The 18,723-nt window shown below is 41.2% G+C and overlaps 1 protein-coding gene across 19 annotated transcripts in view; it reads left to right on the top strand.

Annotated features, from left to right (window-relative positions):
• ARHGEF9 (Cdc42 guanine nucleotide exchange factor 9) overlaps positions 1-18,723 on the top strand; it is a 555,038-nt gene that overhangs the window by 323,257 nt on the left and 213,058 nt on the right. Inside the window, exon 1 of one of the 19 annotated variants that reach the window (XM_086390085.1) lies at positions 10,666-11,082. The exons of the other annotated variants lie outside the window; for them this stretch is intronic. Within the exon in view, the coding sequence (XP_086246211.1) occupies positions 11,053-11,082 (30 nt within the window). The 5' untranslated portion in view covers positions 10,666-11,052. Of the gene's footprint in view, positions 1-10,665; positions 11,083-18,723 lie in introns of those variants that run through there. 19 annotated transcript variants of the gene reach the window in all.

Genomic DNA, 18,723 nt, shown 5'->3' with positions numbered 1-18,723 from the left:
TGGACCATGCTTCAAGTAGCAAGGTCCTGTGTCATCAACCTTTCCTTCTCACCCTCATCATCATATAAGCATGCTCTTAAACTCTTATTTAAATTTTAAAAAAGAACAACTTGATCACACATACCATTTCAAATATTACCCTATTTCCTATTCCCTTCAGCGCAAAACTTTTCAAAGAGATATCTATGCTCTTCCAACTTCTTTACCTTCATTAACTCTTTTCCCCCTCATTCACTCCTCAGCTCATTCCAGGATGACTTCTGTTACCTTTGTGCTAATGAAGCTACTCTTCTTAAGACCAATGGCTATGACTGTCTTACCAATACAATGGTCATATCTCTATTAATATCATCATCCACTCAAGTTCTCAGTGTCATTTCTCAGAACTTTTTTGTGTGAATAAGATTTCTTCTGGTTTTCTTTCTACTGTACTGACCACTACTTCTCAGTCTCCATTTTTGACCCCTCCCTCTCAACATTAGTCTAATTCTTGAGGGTCCAGGACCCTTTCCTACCTACATTCTCTCTCTGGATAATCTCATCCTGTCTACCTGAGGATGACTCCAAAATGTATATTTCCCAGCAGATATTTGCTCCTGAGGTCTAGGCTTGTATATCCCATTGTCTTTCTGACATCTCTTCTAACAATATGACTCAAGTATAGCTCACACTTAACACATCAAAAATGGAAGTCTTGATTTCCTCCCCTCCTCAAATCTGTTTATTCTAGTCTCTTCATATCAGCAAATGGTGCAACCATCTACCCAGTTGTTCAAGCCAGAAACCTAAAGGCATCCTTAATTTCTCCTCTCTTTGCCTCATACTCTACATACAACCCATCACAAGTTCTGTTGTTTCTACTTCTAAAATATATCTCAAATATTTTTACCTCTATTTATCATCTTCACTGCCTTTCCATCACAAGATACATCATCTTTTTCCTGGATGACTACAACAGCTTCAACCTATTGTCTCTCTATCAATTTGTTTATCATTTAACAACCTAAGTGGTCTTTACAATACAAATGTAAATCAGATCGACTCATTCTCTTGCTTGCTGCTGCTGCTGCTGCTGCTAAGTCGCCTCAGTCATGTCCGACTCTGTGCGACCCCATGGACTGCAGCCTACCAGGCTCCTCCATCCATGGGATTTTCCAGGCAAGAGTACTGGAGTAGGGTTCCATTCTCTCCCTGTTGTTCTCAAAATAAAGGTTTTATATGAAATGTTTCTGTCAAATATGTCTCCTACACTCTCCTATTTTCTTTCTATGTTTCAGCCTCACTGGGCTTCTAATTCCTGGGGCTCTCTGTGCGCATGCATGCAAAGTCGCTTCAATCATGTTTGACTCTTTGCAACACTATGGACTGTGTAGTCTGCCATGTTTCTCTGTCCATGGGATTTTCCAGGTAAGAATACTGCAGTAGATTGTCATGCCCTCTTCCAGGGGATCTTCCCAACTCAGGAATTGAACCCGCATGTCCTTGTGTCTCCTGCAATGGCAGGTGGGTTCTTTACCCCTAATGCCAGCTGGAAAGTCGAATCTTTTGGACTTTCTGTTTTCTATGCCTGGAATACTTTCCCCCTACCTCTTTACATGGTTGGCTCACATTCAGGCTATAGTCCTCAACTTAAATGTCATCTCCTTGGAGAAACCTTTTTAATCTAAATTCTGTCTTCCCTCACAGTGACTCTTGATTCTTTCACTTTATTTCTCTCATAGCATTTGTCACCTTCTGTATTAACATTTATTTACCTCATTTACTTGTTTATTGGATAGAAATGAAGGCACCAATGGTGTCTGTTTTGTTCATTGTTATATAATCAGTGGTTAACATACTATGCCTGCCACATAAGCAGCCATATTTATTGAATTTACAAATGAATAAACAAGAATAGATAAATGATATATGTAAATAATATTTTGTCAAGACATCAGAGGTTATAAGGTGGATTTGAGCATTGGACTCTCAATACTAGCATCATAGTAGTTGTGTACATTTAACTTTTATCTTTTTTCACTGCCACATTCCACTCTCTGTCAAGAATCAAAGGTCTTAGTCTCATTCCAGTTCAGCCATTAACTTACTCTGTGACTCTGGGAATTACATTTATTCTTGGAGGCTACATTTGATTGTCAGTCACAGAAAAATAACCAAACAGATCACACAGACCACAGCATTGTCTAACTCAATGAAACTATGGGCCATATGAGCCATCTAGAGCCACCCAAGACAGACGGGTCATGGTGGAGAGTTCTGACAAAAGGTGGTACACTGGAGATGGGAATGGCAAATCACTTTTGTATTCTTGCTTTGAGAATCCCCTGAACAGTATGAAAGGCAAAAAGATATGACACTGAAAGATGAGCTCCCCAGGTTGGTAGGTGCCCGGTATGCTCCTGGAGAAGAGTGAAGAAATAACTCCAGAAAGAATGAAGAGATGGAACCAAAGTGAAAACAATGCCCAGTTGTGATGTGACTGGGGACGGAACTAAAGTCCAATGCTGTAAAGAACAATAGTACATAAGAACCTGGAATTTTAGGTCTGTGAATCAAGGTAAATTGGAAATGCTCAAATAGCTGATGGCAAGAGTGAGCATTGACATTTTAGGAATCAGTGAGCTAAAATGGACCAGAATGGGCAAATTTAATTCAGATGACCATTATATCTACTGCAGTGGGTAACAATCTCTTAGAAGAAATGGAGTAGCCCTGATAGTCAACAGAAGAGTCCAAAATGCAGTACTTGGGTGCAATCTCAAAAATGACAGAATGATCTGTTTCCAAAGCCAACCATTCCATATCACAGTAATCCAAGTCTATGCCTCAACCACTAATGCCAAAGAAGCTGAGGTTAAACAGTTCTGTGAAGTCTTTCTAGAAATAACACCAAAAAAAAAAAAAAAAAAGAATTCCTTTTTATCATAGGGGGCTGGAATGCAGAAGTAGGAAGTCAAGAGATACCTGGAGTAACAGGCAAGTTTGGCCTTGGAGTACAAATTGAAACAGGGCAAATGCTAACAGAATTTTGTGAAGAGAATGCACTGGTCATAGTAAACACCCTCTTCCAACAACACTAAGGATGACCCTACACATGGACATCACCAGATGAGCAATATCAAAATCAGATTGATTATATTCTTTGCGGCTGAAGATGGAGAAGTTCTATACAGTCAGCAAAAACAAGACTGGGAGCTGACTGTGGCTCATATCATGAACTCCTTATTGCAAAATTCAGACTTAAATTGAAGAATGTAGGAAAAAATCACTAGACCATTCAGTTATGACCTAAACGAAATCCCTTATGATTATACAGTGGAAGTGACAAATAGAGTCAAGGGATTAGATCTGAAAGACAGAGTGCCTGAAGAACTATGGACAGAAGTTCATGACATTGTACAGGAGGTGATGATCAAACCATCGCCAAGAAAAAGAAATGCAAAAAGGCAAAATGGTTATCTGAGGAGACCTTACAAATAGATGAGAAAAGAAGTGAAAGGCAAAGGAGAAAAGGAAAGATAAATCCATCTGAAGGCAGAGTTCCAAAGAATAGCAAGGAGAGTTAAGAAAGTCTTCCTCAGTGATCAATGCAAAGAAACAGAGGAAAATAATAGAATGGGAAAGACTGGAGATCTCTTCAAGAAAATTAGAGATACCAAGGGAACATTTCATGCAAAGATGGGCACAATAAATACAGTATACTAACGCATATATATGGAATTTAGAAAGATGGTAACAATAACCCGGTGTACGAGACAGCAAAAGAGACACTGATGTATAGAACAGTCTTATGGACTCTGTGGGAGAGGGAGAGGGTGGGAAGATTTGGGAGAATGGCAATGAAACATGTAAAATATCATGTAGGAAACGAGTTGCCAGTCCAGGTTCGATGCATGATGCTGGATGCTTGGGGCTGGTGCACTGGGATGGCCCAGAGGGATGGTATGGGGAGGGAGGAGGGAGGAGAGTTCGGGATGGGGAACACATGTATACCTGTGGCGGATTCATTTTGATATTTGGCAAAACTAATACAATTATGTAAAGTTTAAAAATAAAATAAAATTGGAAGAATAAAAAAAAAAAAAAAAAAGATGGGCACAATAAAGCACAGAAATGGTATGGACCTAACAGAAGCAGAAAATATTAAGAAGAGGTGGCAAGAATATACAGAAGAACTATACAAAAAAGATCTTAATGACTCAGATAACTATGATGGTATGATCATTCACCTAGAGCCAGCTATCCTGGAGTCTGAAGTCAAGTGGGCCTTAGGAAGCATCACTACGAACAAAGCTAGTGGAAGTGATGGAATTCCAGCTGAGCTATTTCAAATCCTAAAAGATTATGCTGTAAAAGTGTTGTCAATATGCCAACAAATTTGGAAAACTCAGCAGTTGCCCAGGACTGGAAAAATCAGTTTTCATTCCAATCCCAAAGAAAGGCAATGCCAAAGAATGTTCAAACTACCACACAGTTGCACTCATCTCACATGCTAGCAAAATAAGGCTCAATATTCTCCAAATGAGGCTTAGACAGTACATCAACAGAGAACTTCCAGATGTTCAAGCTGGATTTAGAAGAGACAGATGAACAAGAGATCAAATTGCCAACATGCATTGGATCAGAGAAAAAGCAAGAGATTTCCAGAAGAACATCTATTTCTGTTTTATTGACAATGCCAGAGCCTTTGTGTGTGTGTATCACAACAAACTGTGGGAAATTCTTAACAAGATGGGAATACCAGATGACCTTACCTGCCTCCTGAGAAATCTGTATGCAGGTCATAAAGCAAGAGTTAGAACCAGACATGAAACAATGGATTGATTCAAAATTGTCAAAGGAGTATGTCAAGGCTGTATATTGTCACCCTGCTTATTTAACTTATATGCAATGTACATCATGCAAAATGCTGGGCTGGATGAAGCACAAGCTGGAATCAAGATTTCTGAGAGAAATATCAATAACTTCAGATATGCAGATGACACTACCCTTATGGTAAAAAGTGAAGAGGAACCAAGGAGCCTCTTGATGAAAGTGAAATAGGAGAGTGAAAAAGCTGGCTTAAGACTCAACAATCAAAAACATGAATATCATGGCATCTGGTCCCATCCCTTCCTGGCAAATAGACGGGGAAACAATCAAAACAGTAAGACACTATTTTCTTGGGCTCCAAGATCACTGCAGATGGTGACTGCAGCATGAAATTAAAAGATGCTTGCTCCTTGGAAGAAAAGCTATGACCAACCTAGACAGTTCGTTATTTTACCCACAAGTTCCATTTAGTCAAAGCTATGGTTTTTCCAAAGACATGTATAGATGTCAGTTGGACCATAACAAAACCTGAACACTGAAGAATTAATGCTTTTGAACTGTGGTGTTGGAGAAGACTCTTGAGAATCACTTGGACTGCAAGGAGATCCAACCAGTCCACTCTAAGGGAAATCAGTCCTGAATATTCATTGGAAGGACTGATGCTGAAGCTGAAACTCCAATTCTTTGGTCACCTGATGCGAAGAACTGACTCACTGGCAAACACCCTGATGCTGGGAAAGATTGAAGGCAGAGGAGAAGGGGAAGACATAGGATGCAATGGTTTGATGGCATCACTGACTCAATGGGCATGAATGTGAGCAAGATCCAGGAGCTGGTAATCGACAGGGATTCTTGCCCTGCTGCAGTCCATGGGGTCACAAAGAGATGGACACTACTGAGCAACTGAACTGAACATGTTATCATCTCTAAAATGAGAATGTTGAAGAAGATAATCTTGGAGATCATTGCCAACTTTGATATATATGCATAAGTGATTGTTTAAGATTATTACAATTTGGATGAAGCACAAGCTAGAATCAAGATTTCCAGGATAAATATCAATAACTTCAGATATGCAGATGACACCACCCTTATGGCAGAAAGCAAAGAAGAACTAAAGAGCCTCTTGATGAAACTGAAAGAGGAGAGTGAAAAAGTTGGCTTAGAGCTCAACATTCAGAAAACTAAGATCGTGGCATCTGGTCCCATCACTTCATGGCAAATAGATAGGGAAACAGTGGAAAAAAAACTCTGGGAGTTGGTGATGGACAGGGAGGCTTGGCGTGCTGCAGTCCATGGAGTCACAAAGAGTCAGACACGACTGAGTGACTGAACTGAACTGAAGACTATTACATAAATGACGATTAGTTTATTCATTGGATAATTGAGAAATGTGATGCAGAGAAGCTGGGCACTTGAACCAGGTTACCCAACTGTAGCGAATTCAGTTCCTTATTCTGCACAAAGCCACAGCCACATTAGATAGTGACTAATTTGCGCTGGTAGCTCTGCCCTCAGAAGCCTGCCTCTGAGTTCCTTGAATCACGATGGACTCAAATAAAGAGAATGTAGCTGGGGACATACCTATGATTGTCTCTCTCCTCATGCTGCTCATGGCTGAAAAGAGGACAGCATTTGGCACTTGTCCACTGAGAGCTGCTGCCCGGCTAATTACCAAATAGGCTTCTGGGAGATCACAGGACTTCAAAGGCGAGGTCTGGGGCACAGACCTTTTCTGAATACTTACTGGCTGCCAGGGTTTGCGCTAAGTACTTTCTTTCCATGGACAAATTTATCAAATGTTCAAAACAATCTAGTGAAGTAGACAATATTATTACCCTTATTTCACAGATAAGAAAACTATCGAGATGCAGAACATGAAATATCTGGCTGAGTAATTACCAAAGTCAATAATTAAATTCAAGCAGTTCTGGCCTCAGAGCTTATACTCTAACCTTCTACATTGGGTACCTGCTAAGTTGCTTCAGTTGCATCCAACTCTTTGTGACCCCAGGCTTCTCTGACCATAGGATTCTCTAGGCAAGAATACTGGAGTGGGTTTCCATTCCTTTCTCCAAGGGATCTTCCTGACCTAGGAATTTAACCCGTGTCTCTTAAATGTCTCCTGCATTGGCAGGCAGGTTCTTTACCACTAGTGCCACCTCATTGTATCACCTATAGCTGCTCATAGGTTTTAGGCAAATAGCACTCCAGACATACTGGATTTGGTAGTGTCTATGCCCAAATAGGGAAAGGAGTACGTCAAGGCTGTATATTGTCACCCTGCTTATTTAACTTATATGCAGAGTACATCATGAAAAACGCTGGACTGGAAGAAGCACAAGCTGGAATCAAGATTGCCAGGAGAAATATCAATAATCTCAGATATGCAGATGACACCACCCTTATGGCATAAAGTGAAGAGGAACTAAAAAGCCTCTTGATGAAAGTGAAAGAGGAGAGTGGAAAAGTTGGCTTAAAGCTCAATATTCAGAAAACGAAGATCATGGCATCCGGTCCCATCACTTCATGGGAAATAGATGGAGAAACAGTGGAAACAGTGTCAGACTTTATTTTTTAGGGCTCCAAAATCACTGCAGATAGTGGTTGCAGCCATGAAATTAAAAGACGCTTACTCCTTGGAAGGAAAGTTATGACCAACCTAGATAGCATATTCAAAAGCAGAGACATTACTTTGCCAACAAAGGTCCGTCTAGTCAAGGCTTTGGTTTTTCCTGTGGTCATGTATGGATGTGAGAGTTGGACTGTGAAGAAGGCTGAGCACCGAAGAATTGATGCTTTTGAACTGTGGTGTTGGAGAAGACTCTTGAGAGTCCCTTGGACTGCACGGAGATCCAACCAGTCCATTCTGAAGGAGATCAGCCCTGGGATTTCTTTGGAAGGAATGATGCTAAAGCTGAAACTCCAATACTTTGGCCACCTCATGCGAAGAGTTGACTTATTGGAAAAGACTCTGATGCTGGGAGGGATTGGGGGAAGGAGGAGAAGGGGATGACAGAGCATGAGATGGCTGGATGACATCACTGACTCGATGGACGTGAGTCTGAGTGAACTCCGGGAGTTGGTGATGGACAGGGAGGCCTGGCGTGCTGCAGTTCATGGGGTCGCAAAGAGTTGGACATAACTGAGTGACTGAACTGAACTGATGCCTACGGGATCAACATCTGTTCTTCCACATATGTCATACATTAACACTGAAATATTTGCCCTCAGATCAGTTCTTCCCCCTTCTCCTGCAAACTAAATTTCTCATATTCCCTTGCTATCTCACTTGTTTTGTCCAAAGGAAGATGCCTGTGGGAGACTGGTGAACAGGAGGAAGAGTATTCCTTTACCTCCTGCTTCAGAGTCTCCTCAGTGACTCTAGTTTCTGGGGACAATTCCTCTATTCATGGCACCTGCACCACCAGGCCAACCACCCCATGCTTTTAGCTTCAATTTAATACCAGTTTCTGGGTTCTGACAATGTTACCTTTTCCCATTACCCATCTAGCTCTAGATGGGTAGAAAACTAGTAATAGCTTTCTATGGTTGCTACATGTTGGCTTGCCCCACCATCCCCTATTTGGCTTCTTTGTTTTGACAGTGTGATTTGTTCTCTGTATTTAAACCATTCAGAAGAAATATCTAGAGTGGTTTGTATTTTCCTGACTGGGTCATTATTGATATAGGCAACTTCTATAATCCCAAGGCTTCTCACTATCACACAAATTGGTGTATCTCCTTCAAAGCATGTGTCACAACCTTTCATTACCTTGTTTGTTTACTTTTTTGTTGTTTATCTTTTCTCCACTTCAAGTAGATTACAAAGTCCATGAGGAACTTTGTCTTGTATTTTGAATAGCTATCCCAATGCCTGGAACAAGGAAGCTCAATAATATTTTTTATGTTTTGTCTTTTTATTTATTTTTTTATTGGAGTACAGTTGCTTTACAATGTTGTGTTAGTTTATGCTGTACAATGAATGAATCAGCTATATGTATACAAATATCCCCTCAATAATATTGTTGACTGAATGTATCCATTAAAAAAAATCCAAATTTTATTGGATATCTCCTATATGCCAGTCACTACTGTAGGAGATAACAAGGTTAGTAATTCATTGCCTCTGCTTAAAAAAAAAAAAAAAACACATATTTCCACTTAAGTGACATTAAATAGAAAAATGTACACATAACTAGTGTATTAATTTGCCAGGGCTACCATAATGAAGTACTGCAGTCTGGGTGGCTTAAATAACATAAATGTACTTTCTTACAACTCCAAAGGCTGGAAAGTCCAAGATCAAAGTAGTCTTTTCCAAGGCCTCCATGTCCAAATTTCCTCTTCATGTAAGGACACCAGACATATTGGAGTAGGGCCTATACAATGACCTTGTTTTTACTTAACTACCTCTTTAAAGACTCTGTCTCCAAATACAGTCACATTCTGAGGCACTGGGGTTTGCACTTCAACATACGAATTTGGGGGCGGGGTGCACAGTTCAGCCTATAACAATCAGTGAGTAAAAGATTATTTTCAATTGAGAAAACTAAAGGTGGAACTATAGAACTTAGATGAAAGGTGATAAAATCAGGTCTTAGAGTATTTCAGAAAAGCTTTCCAGAGGCTGTGTGCCTAGTGTCAGGTCTTAAAGAGATTTTTATAGAGTCGTGAGAGTTGAATGGGCTGGTTGGCCATGGAGGTGCATTCAAGAGCCTCAGTCTGAATGAAGGTCCCTAGATGAGACAGTGAGGAGACATTGTAGAATCTCTGAATACTGAACCATCAGACTTGAAAGGAAGTTGAAAGGTCACCCGGGCTAAGTTCCCATTTGATTCAGGAATCCCTTGCCAAAGGACAATTCAGCTTCTGCTTATACCCCTCCCAGGACTGAATACTCATTAAGGCAGTTATTTTGATATTAGGCCAGCTCTGTTTGGCCAAAACAATGCCTTGGATGAAGAGGGGAGCATTTGCTCGAAAGGAGAGGACAGTAAAGTAGTGTGTGGGGCATGCCAGTGATGTCTTCATACCAACCGCCTTCAGGCACTTCTTTCTGATGTCATATTTTAATTCCTTCTTGCTGTAACCCCAGTCTCTGCTTTTTGTAATCCCTTTCTTGCTTGAACCTCCCTGTGGGTCAGGAGCCTTGGATTCTTGCCTTCTTTGGTTGTGCTACCATGGGCAAATATCTTTCACTCTCTAGTCTTCAATGTTCATGTCTATAATAAGGGACTAATTAATTAACACTGACTGTAATGTCTTCCTCACAAAGTTATTGTAAGACTATATGCAATAATAATAGGTATGAATGTGACCAACAGCATCAACTCCCAGCAGATGCAGAGGGGCCAGTCTGGGTTGAAGAGGTGGGTGGTTTCTCCGTTTGCCTGTTTTGCTGATGTTCATTTGACTTATTCTCAGCAAAATAAGCAAATGGAAAATTCATCCATCAACAAGCTACCTTTTATATTCCTGAGGGTGTCAGGAAGAATCATGAGGGTGTGTGTGTGTGTGTGTGTGTGTGTGTTTGTATGAACTATAGCAAAAAGAAGCGTGGAAAGCTGCAGAGGGTAAAGTTGAGACTATCTTTTTTATGTGACCTTAGGTAGGTCTCTTCCATCATCTAAACCTCCACTTATTTATCTGTAATATGGATATACCAATGCCTGCCTCCACAAGGTTGTTCTGAGAAATGAAAGTGATAAAGCAGGAGAGTGTTGGCATGGCTTCACGGGGGCAGGATCGTATTATTTCAAAGCCTGGCCGAACACCTCTGGCAACTTTGGAAAAGACTTTTCGCTGACTCGACACAATTGGGGAGCCCCACAATAAACAGCATCTAACTCCAGCACAGCCGGAGGCAGGCAGAGGTGGCAGCTGCCTTCTCCTGTGCGGAGGTTATTCACCCACATCATCTCCCTGCATCCCTGCCTCCCAGATCTCAAGCCTTGGCAAGGGACAAAGGCGGTCGGTGGGAACCCCCCCTCCCACATCTCCCCAGGCCAAGCACCTCGGGAGCTGTGGGGCAGAGAGGCAGAGCCTGCTGCAGGGATGGAAAAACCTGAATGAAGGGGAGGTCCAGAGAAGAGGGGATTGGGCTGTAGGGCTGTGAAGGAAACGAGGGGGAGGGGGCGCTGGGGCTTTCGCTTGCTCCAGCGCTGCCAGCCCAGCCTGCCTGAAACAACCCGCGACAGCCTCCAGGGCCTTGACGAGAAGCCGGACTTCATTAGCACCATGCAGTGGATAAGGGGCGGATCGGGAATGGTGAGTGAACATAACCGCAGCTTCCCCAGCTTCAGTCCCCTAGCCCCACCCCCAGTTCCTTCACCAGCCGCCATGCAGTGAGCCCCCTAGCTTCTGCACACAGCCCTCTCCGCTGTCCTTGAGATACCAGCAAGCTTGCTGTGGCCATTTTAGGAGTCTTTGCTCGCCTGCCTGTGAGGAAAGCCCCCTCCCTTCTCCGTCCCCTTTCTTACCACCCCGGAGTGGGAGTGGGATAAGAGTGTGTGTGTGTTGGGGGGCGGGGGGTCACCTGGCAGACCAGAGAGGCAAGGGGGTGGGTAGAGGGACTCTCTGGGATCAGTGAGTCTCTCAGGAGAGAGGATTGGCTGGGGGCGGGTGGGGAGGCTGGGGGGTGGCACGGGGTTGGGAAAAAGGGGGGAGTTACAAAGCCTGGGATTGTGCAGGGGGCAGTATGGGAGAATTGCATTGTCCCCCAAATAGGCTGTGTGTATCCCCTTACTGGGAGAGCCAGAGAGCCCCTCTCAGAGAAGCTGCCTGGGGGAGTCCTAAAGCCTTTCTTTGCCTAGGCTGGGGTCACCCTGTCCACACTTGAGGCTTTGCCAAGGAGAGGCTACAGAACCTGCCATTCTGGAAATGGGTCCGGCCCCATTCGGTTAGAACTCTCTCTGCCACCCCCATCCAAGGAGTGTGTGCTTGTGTGTGTGTTTACTATCATCCTCCCAACAGTTCACTGTATGCTGTTATGTTCCCTTCTCTACCTGGAGACCTTGGAATGACTTCCTTTGCAGAGAGGAAGTGGTGGCTTCATCTTGATGATTCTCTGACTCAGCGAGGGGTAGCTCAAGTCTGGTTTGGGACTCTGGGGCATGGGAGGCCACCATGCCTTTGTCTTCAGCTGGGAGGCATCGGCAAGAGAGTCTTGGAGGTCAGTCAGGTTGGGTGAGCAGGCACTGATGGCAATGCCAGCCTACAGTTCCCCACTGCTACCCATAACCTGCAGCTGAAGGAAGGTAGCCTGAAGCTTTTGGGGAAAAATGGATATTTAACTCCTTTTTTGTTTCCATTCTGGAAGGGAGGCGTAAATTTGGTGTGGGCTAGGACTGTGTTCAGAGGAGTTTCCTCAGACCTCTGTTTCAGTGGTTCTTGAAATCATTCAGTCTGTATTTGCCAGGGCTTCAAGGGACTCTTCTCAGATCTTCCTCTTTCTGTGGGGTCCCATAAGGCTATTTCAAATGTTTGTAGAACCAGAAAGCAATAGAACAGGAAAAGACCTTCAGACCCGTGTTGTCCATCCAGGAAAGTTGTGATCCAGAGAGTGGGAGAGACTTGCCCAGGGCCACACAGCTCCATGAAGGTAAAGCTCAGTCCAGCACAAGAGTCTCCTGACTCTGTCAGTGTCCCTCTCCACTACTCCACAGAATCATCAAATGGTGCTGAGAAAGGCAGAAAGGAACAGAGAGTCATGATCTTGGTAAAAGACTTCTTTCATAATGAACTAATGCCATGAAATTTGCCTTAAAAAAAAATGAAAGTCCTAGTATTTCTGGAAGCTGGGTCTAGGAGATACTTCCCTTCTCCTCTAAGTATATTATAACGTAGGGATCCAGAGCCACCCATTGACAACAGAGTAAGTTAATAGAGAAATCTGAAGTTTTGCTAATCGTGTATGAGAAAGAAGAGAGGGAAACAGAAACCTTGTGGAGACTATGTAATTGAAGATTGATGGAGAAATTGCATAATATTTTTAGGGGACTGAAGTAGTGAATATTGTATAATGAAAGCATTTATTTAACTGTTTGCCAGAATTCAAGTGATAGGGGTAGTAAATTCCATTACAGCCTGGAAAGCAAGAAACTTCTAATCTTGGCTCTGCTGTTTACTAGGAGTGCTTTGAACCTCAGTTTTCTCACCTATTAAATGGGGCTATTAATGATTACCAAAATCCTTCCAGATCTGAGATTCTCAGATTCCTAGGAGTAAATGTTGGGTAAAATTTAACTAGTGGTCCATTGTGAAAAAATAAGAGTGCATATTTAGCCACCATTTTATAATGTGGCTGGTCAAAAGGTCATTGCTCCTCGTTCTTTCATTTTCAAAGCCCTGGAAATTCATATTGAGCTTTTCATTACAGTCAGAGTTCTTCACTGAACACTCGACTGTTGAACTGATTGCAAGTGTCACATGTTATTCAAAGGTCCTTGAACATAAAACAGTTGGCATTTACAGAATAAAATCTGTCTCAGTAGATAGTGTTAAAAAAGAAAAAAAAATATGAGCTCACTTTTGATGGTAAATTGTTCAGTGTATTTATTCATAGCTTGTATCTGCAATGTCAGTTTGTGCTAGGTTAGGCAGTACTTCGAGTGGAGGGAACACTGATCTCAGAATCACAAGTCTGACATTGAAGGGCCTGGCTTTCATACTTCTCAACTCTGAAACACTTGACAGTTGTCAAACCTCTTTCATTCTCAGTATTCTCATCCATCAAATGGGGCAAAGTACCTTATCTCATAGATGCTACTGAGTTTCTTAATTAATTCAACAAAAATACAGAGGCTACTATGAATTGATACTGATCTAGGTATTGGAGGTTGCAGTGAACAAAATGAAATTCTCTGCTATCATATATCTTACATTCAAGGGGTTGAAGGGGCTCACTAAACAATTGCACAAATAACTATGCAATATGTCAGAAGGTGCTTAGCTCTAAGAAGAAAAAGAAAACCTAGTAAGAGAATAGAGATAGGGTTGGAATAATGTATTAGATGTCAGTTGAACCTCTCTAACTAAGAAACATTTGAGTGGATATGTGAAGGAAATGAAGGAACAAGGTCTGTGGGGATATTTAGGTGAAATGGGTGAAAAAACAGCCAGAGAAAGAGAGAGAGAGAGCACATTTGGTTTGTTTAAGGAACACAAGGAGGCCACTGTCCTGGGGACATTTAATCTGAGTGAGATGGGTAATTTTTGGAAGGTTTCAAACAGATGAGGGACTTAATCTGACTTAAATTTTAAGAGGATAATACATTGTAGTGGAGCAAAGAGCTGTGAGGTGGCTCTTGTAATAGTTCAGGTTAGAGGTGATGGTGGCTTGGGCCAGGGTGATGATAATCTATATGAAAGGACTGTACTGAGCATTATAGATGATCTGTATCTTTCTCCTTTCTGGCCAGTCATCCAAATCTCAGATGGCTGAATGTGGAGCTAGAATGAACACAGAGTGGGTAGATGCATGCAAGGGAATTTTGTGTCTAAGTTAATGATCAAATGATCTTCTCTGGGCTCCTGGCCTCTAAGTGGGCTAACTAAGGGTTGATTCTGTATGGATTATCAATGAGTCAGTCTCTTGCTTTCTGGGATTCTGGAGAATATTAAGTATATTATTAGTATTTTGGAGATATGATACACTTAACATATGTAACATCTGGAATGGATCATTTTTAATACTCTCTTCTCTATGTGACAAAATTATTTTCAGTAATCATGTAATAATCAGTTCTAATAATTATTTTATTGATTTGTTTTTTTAATTTCCAAATAATTAACAATGAAAAAGAAGAATAATTCAATTTTAAAGATATGCAAATTCAGTAACATCTCATATTTGATCTAAAATCTGTACTTATTGAACAAAAGTACTACACTCTATAGTTTGTATTGTTTTCTCTGTTCTATATTTTAAACACAAATAAAAACTCTAATTGGTCACAAATGACAGAATTGAAATAACTTACATTGTATCTTTGACTACAATTATTGTGCTATCTTTGTTTACTTCAAACCTGCTACTTAAATTCTGGAACATTTAATCCCACAGGGATCTGCAGACATGAAATGCACCCAAAGCTACTTTGAATGCTTCTTAATCTGGGTTTCCCAGGTGGCACTAGTGATAAAGAACTCACCTGCCAATGCAGTAGATGTAAGAGACATGGGTTTTATCCCTGAGTGGGGAAAATCCCCTGGAGCAGGGCATAGCAACCCATTCTAGTATTCTTGCCTGGAGAATCCCATGGACAGAGGAGCCTGGTGGGCTCCTCCAGGAGTCCATAGGGTCACAAAGAGCTGGATATGATAGAAATGACTTAGCACCCATGCACACAAACCTTTTCAAAGTAAAATGAACTAAAGAAACTCATGTAAAATCTGTACGCATGTTGGGGGTGGCAAGTGTACAACTGGAATCAGCTGAATCAACTCTGAATCAACTTCCATGTAGAATACAATATTATTAAAGGATAAGTAATAAAAGTTGCTTTGAGACTGTATGTATATATTACTAAAACTCAGTAATAACAATAGTTGTTTAATGTTTTGACCAATGAAAGATGTTTTTCAAGGAGGAATATTCTGTTACTGAGATTATTTAAAATTGCTGGTGCATGGTGATACTAAAAATACACTTTTACTTTTAGTCTTAAAATAATCTATAGGTAGTGCACTCTTTCATTACATACACTAAGGATTGTCTACTCCTATTGTTCCACTCTTGGTATGCCACTGCTTTGAAGACTATGGAATCTTGAACTAATTCCATGACAAATTTCATGTTGCCAGTATAAAAGCCACAGCATTTGAGCTGGTGGAAGTCTCTGCATAAGCAAGATAAAGTGGCAACTGGTAAGTTTAATGGTTGATTTATTTCTGCTATGAATAATAGGAATCTATTCACAGTGGCTTAAAACATGCAGATTTCATTCTTTCACATGAAATAGGTCAGAATATAGGCATACCTGGGCCAGTATAGTAGCTTTAAGAAGTCTTTGGGGACTTCTCTGCTCCACCATCCTTAGCATTTTGCTTTTATTCTGGAGGTTGCTCCATGATCCAAGATGGGTGTTGAAGCTCCAGAACATTTATTAATATCCATATTTTAGGTATAAGGAAGACATAAAAGAGGAGGAAACAGACTTGACCCTCCTTTTAAAGGAAACTTTCCGTGAAATTCTATTTAATACTTCTCCTTAAATCTAGTTGGTCAGAACTAAGTCACATGGACACTTTCAGCTGCAAGGGAAACTTGGAAATGTAGTCATATAAACTGGCTGGTTATGTGCACAACTAACAATCAGGGGAAAGATTTCTGATACAAAGGAATAAGGGGCCATTGGGAGATAACCTACAGTTATTGTCACAGTTAACCCACATGTATGCCAATCAGTGTAGAAATGCAGAGATTTAGGGCTTGAACTCAGCTTTGGACTATGAGCTACAACCTAATAGATGTGACCAACAGCTAAAATGTGGCCAATAGTAAAAATGCTGCCATCAATCTGGTGAAGGATCAATCAAGGCTTGATGTATTCTAGCCTTCCATTACATCCCCTTGGTGACAGTCTTTTTGTGAGACCAAGTGGATGGTAATATCCTTCACAGAGATCATGAATACAAAATGAGTATTTAGAGAGGGTAGGGAGGGGAGATGACTAATACAGTCTGAGCTATGTTAAGTCTAAGATGTTCAAACAGCCTCAAATGGGAGATAGCTAATAGGCAGTTTGTGATCTACACATTGAGCTCATAGGAGGATTGGGAGGCATTGGTTACAGTTGAAGTTCTGACAGTAGATGAATTGCCAAGTAGTTTGAAATGCAGATCAGCCTGGGAAAGTGAGGGGTAGGATCAGAATTTGAGCCTTCTCCTTTTTGTGGTCCTCTACTCTTGAGCAGACCCAATGTACTGTTTTATCTACTTTCTGGAATTTCCGTGGCAACAATATAATTTCGGGCTTTACTTTCTATACTGCTTAAGTTGCTTCTGGACTGCCTTAGCTATAATGTCCAATCTAGTTGATATTGGGTATAATTTAGCCCAACTCTTTAGATCAGGGGTCAGCAAATTACAGCCTAACGGTCAAATCCAGCCCACAGACTAAGAATGATTTTTACATTTCTAAATAGTTGGGAAAAAATGAAAGAACATTTTTTGACATATATGAAATTACATGGAAATTTATATGAAATTCTAATTTCAGTGTCCCTAAAGTTTTATTGGTGATGGACAGGGAGGCCTGGCATGCTGCAATTCATGGGGTTGCAAAGAGTTGGACACAACTGAGTGACTGAACTGAACTGAAAGTTTTATTGGAGCACAGTCATGCTCACTATGCCTTCATGGTACAAAGGCAGATTTGAGTAGCTTTGACAGAAACGATATGGCCTGAAAAGCCTGAAATATTTATTATTTGGCACTTTAAACAAAAGGAGTGTGGACTCCCTGCCTCAGAGCCCTAGGGTTGCCATGGCAGTTCCTCACAGGAAGGGGATGGACAGGGGCAAGAAAAAGTTTGGATCTCCTACTTTTGATTTATCCAAAGCACCTAGGTTTTTGCTTTATGTGACTGTTGCTTGCTGCTGCTGCTGCTAAGTCGCTTCAGTCGTGTCCAACTCTGTGCGACACCATAGACGGCAGCCCACCAGGCTCCCCCGTCCCTGGGATTCTCCAGGCAAGAGTACTGGAGTGGGGTGCCATTTCCTTCTCCAATGCATGAAAGTGAAAAGTGAAAGTGAAGTTGCTCTTTCGTGTCTGACTCTTAGCGACCCCATGGACTGCAGCCTACCAGGCTCCTCCATCCATTGGATTTTCCAGGCAAGAGTGGGGTGCCATTGCGTTATCCGAGGTTGTTGCTTACAGCTTTGGAAAAGGGTTTTACTTTCCCTGTGTTCTCCCTACTTCCCACACAAAAATTTTTTTCATGCCACTCATTTTGTAGATTGTGAAAACTGAGCCTCAGATAGAGAGGGTACTTTATCCAAGACCACAAACTGAGTGTAACTTGGAAAAGAATCCACATATTCAGCTATATTTCAATTAAAAAGAAAAAAAGAAAAGACACACACAGAATTCAAGAGATAGCAGTAGTAAATTCTGTTATAGCCTGGAAAGCAAGAAACTTCTAATCTTGGCTCTGCTATTTAATAGGAATGCTTTGAACCTCAGTTTTCTCACTTATTAAATGGGGCTATTAAAGATTACCAAAATCCTTCCAGATCTGAGATTCTCAGATTCCTAGAAGTAAATGTTGGGTAAAATTTAACTAGTGGTCCATTGTGAAAAAATAAGAGTGCATATTTAGCCACCATTTTATAATGTGGCTGGTCAAAAGGTCATTGCTCCTTGTTCTTTCATTTTCAAAGCCCTGGAAATTCATATTGAGCTTTTCATTACAGTCAGAGTTCTTCACTGAACACTCGACTGTTGAACTGATCGCAAGTGTCACATGTTATACAAAGGTCCTTGAACATAAAACATCAGTTGGCATTTACAGAATAAAATCTGTCTCAGTAGATAGTGTTAAAAAAGAAAAAAAATATGAGCTCACTTTTGATGGTAAATTGTTCAGTGTATTTATTCATAGCTTGTATCTGCAATGTCAGTTTGTGCTAGGTTAGGCAGTACTTCGAGTGGAGGGAACACTGATCTCAGAATCACAAGTCTGACATTGAAGGGCCTGGCTTTCATACTTCTCAACTCTGAAACACTTGACAGTTGTCAAACCTCTTTCATTCTCAGTATTCTCATCCATCAAATGGGGCAAAGTACCTTATCTCATAGATGCTACTGAGTTTCTTAATTAATTCAACAAAAATACAGAGGCTACTATGAATTGATACTAATCTAGGTATTGGAGGTTGCAGTGAACAAAAAGAAATTCTCTGCTAT

This window comes from Bos grunniens, chromosome X, assembly GCF_055505025.1.
Source record: "Bos grunniens cultivar Pamir isolate PY7600 chromosome X, Bosgru_T2T1.0, whole genome shotgun sequence".
Classification (NCBI taxonomy): Eukaryota; Metazoa; Chordata; class Mammalia; order Artiodactyla; family Bovidae; genus Bos; species Bos grunniens.
The sequence above is the reverse complement of the archived record's forward strand: the minus strand, read 5'-3'. Positions and strand labels throughout refer to the sequence as shown.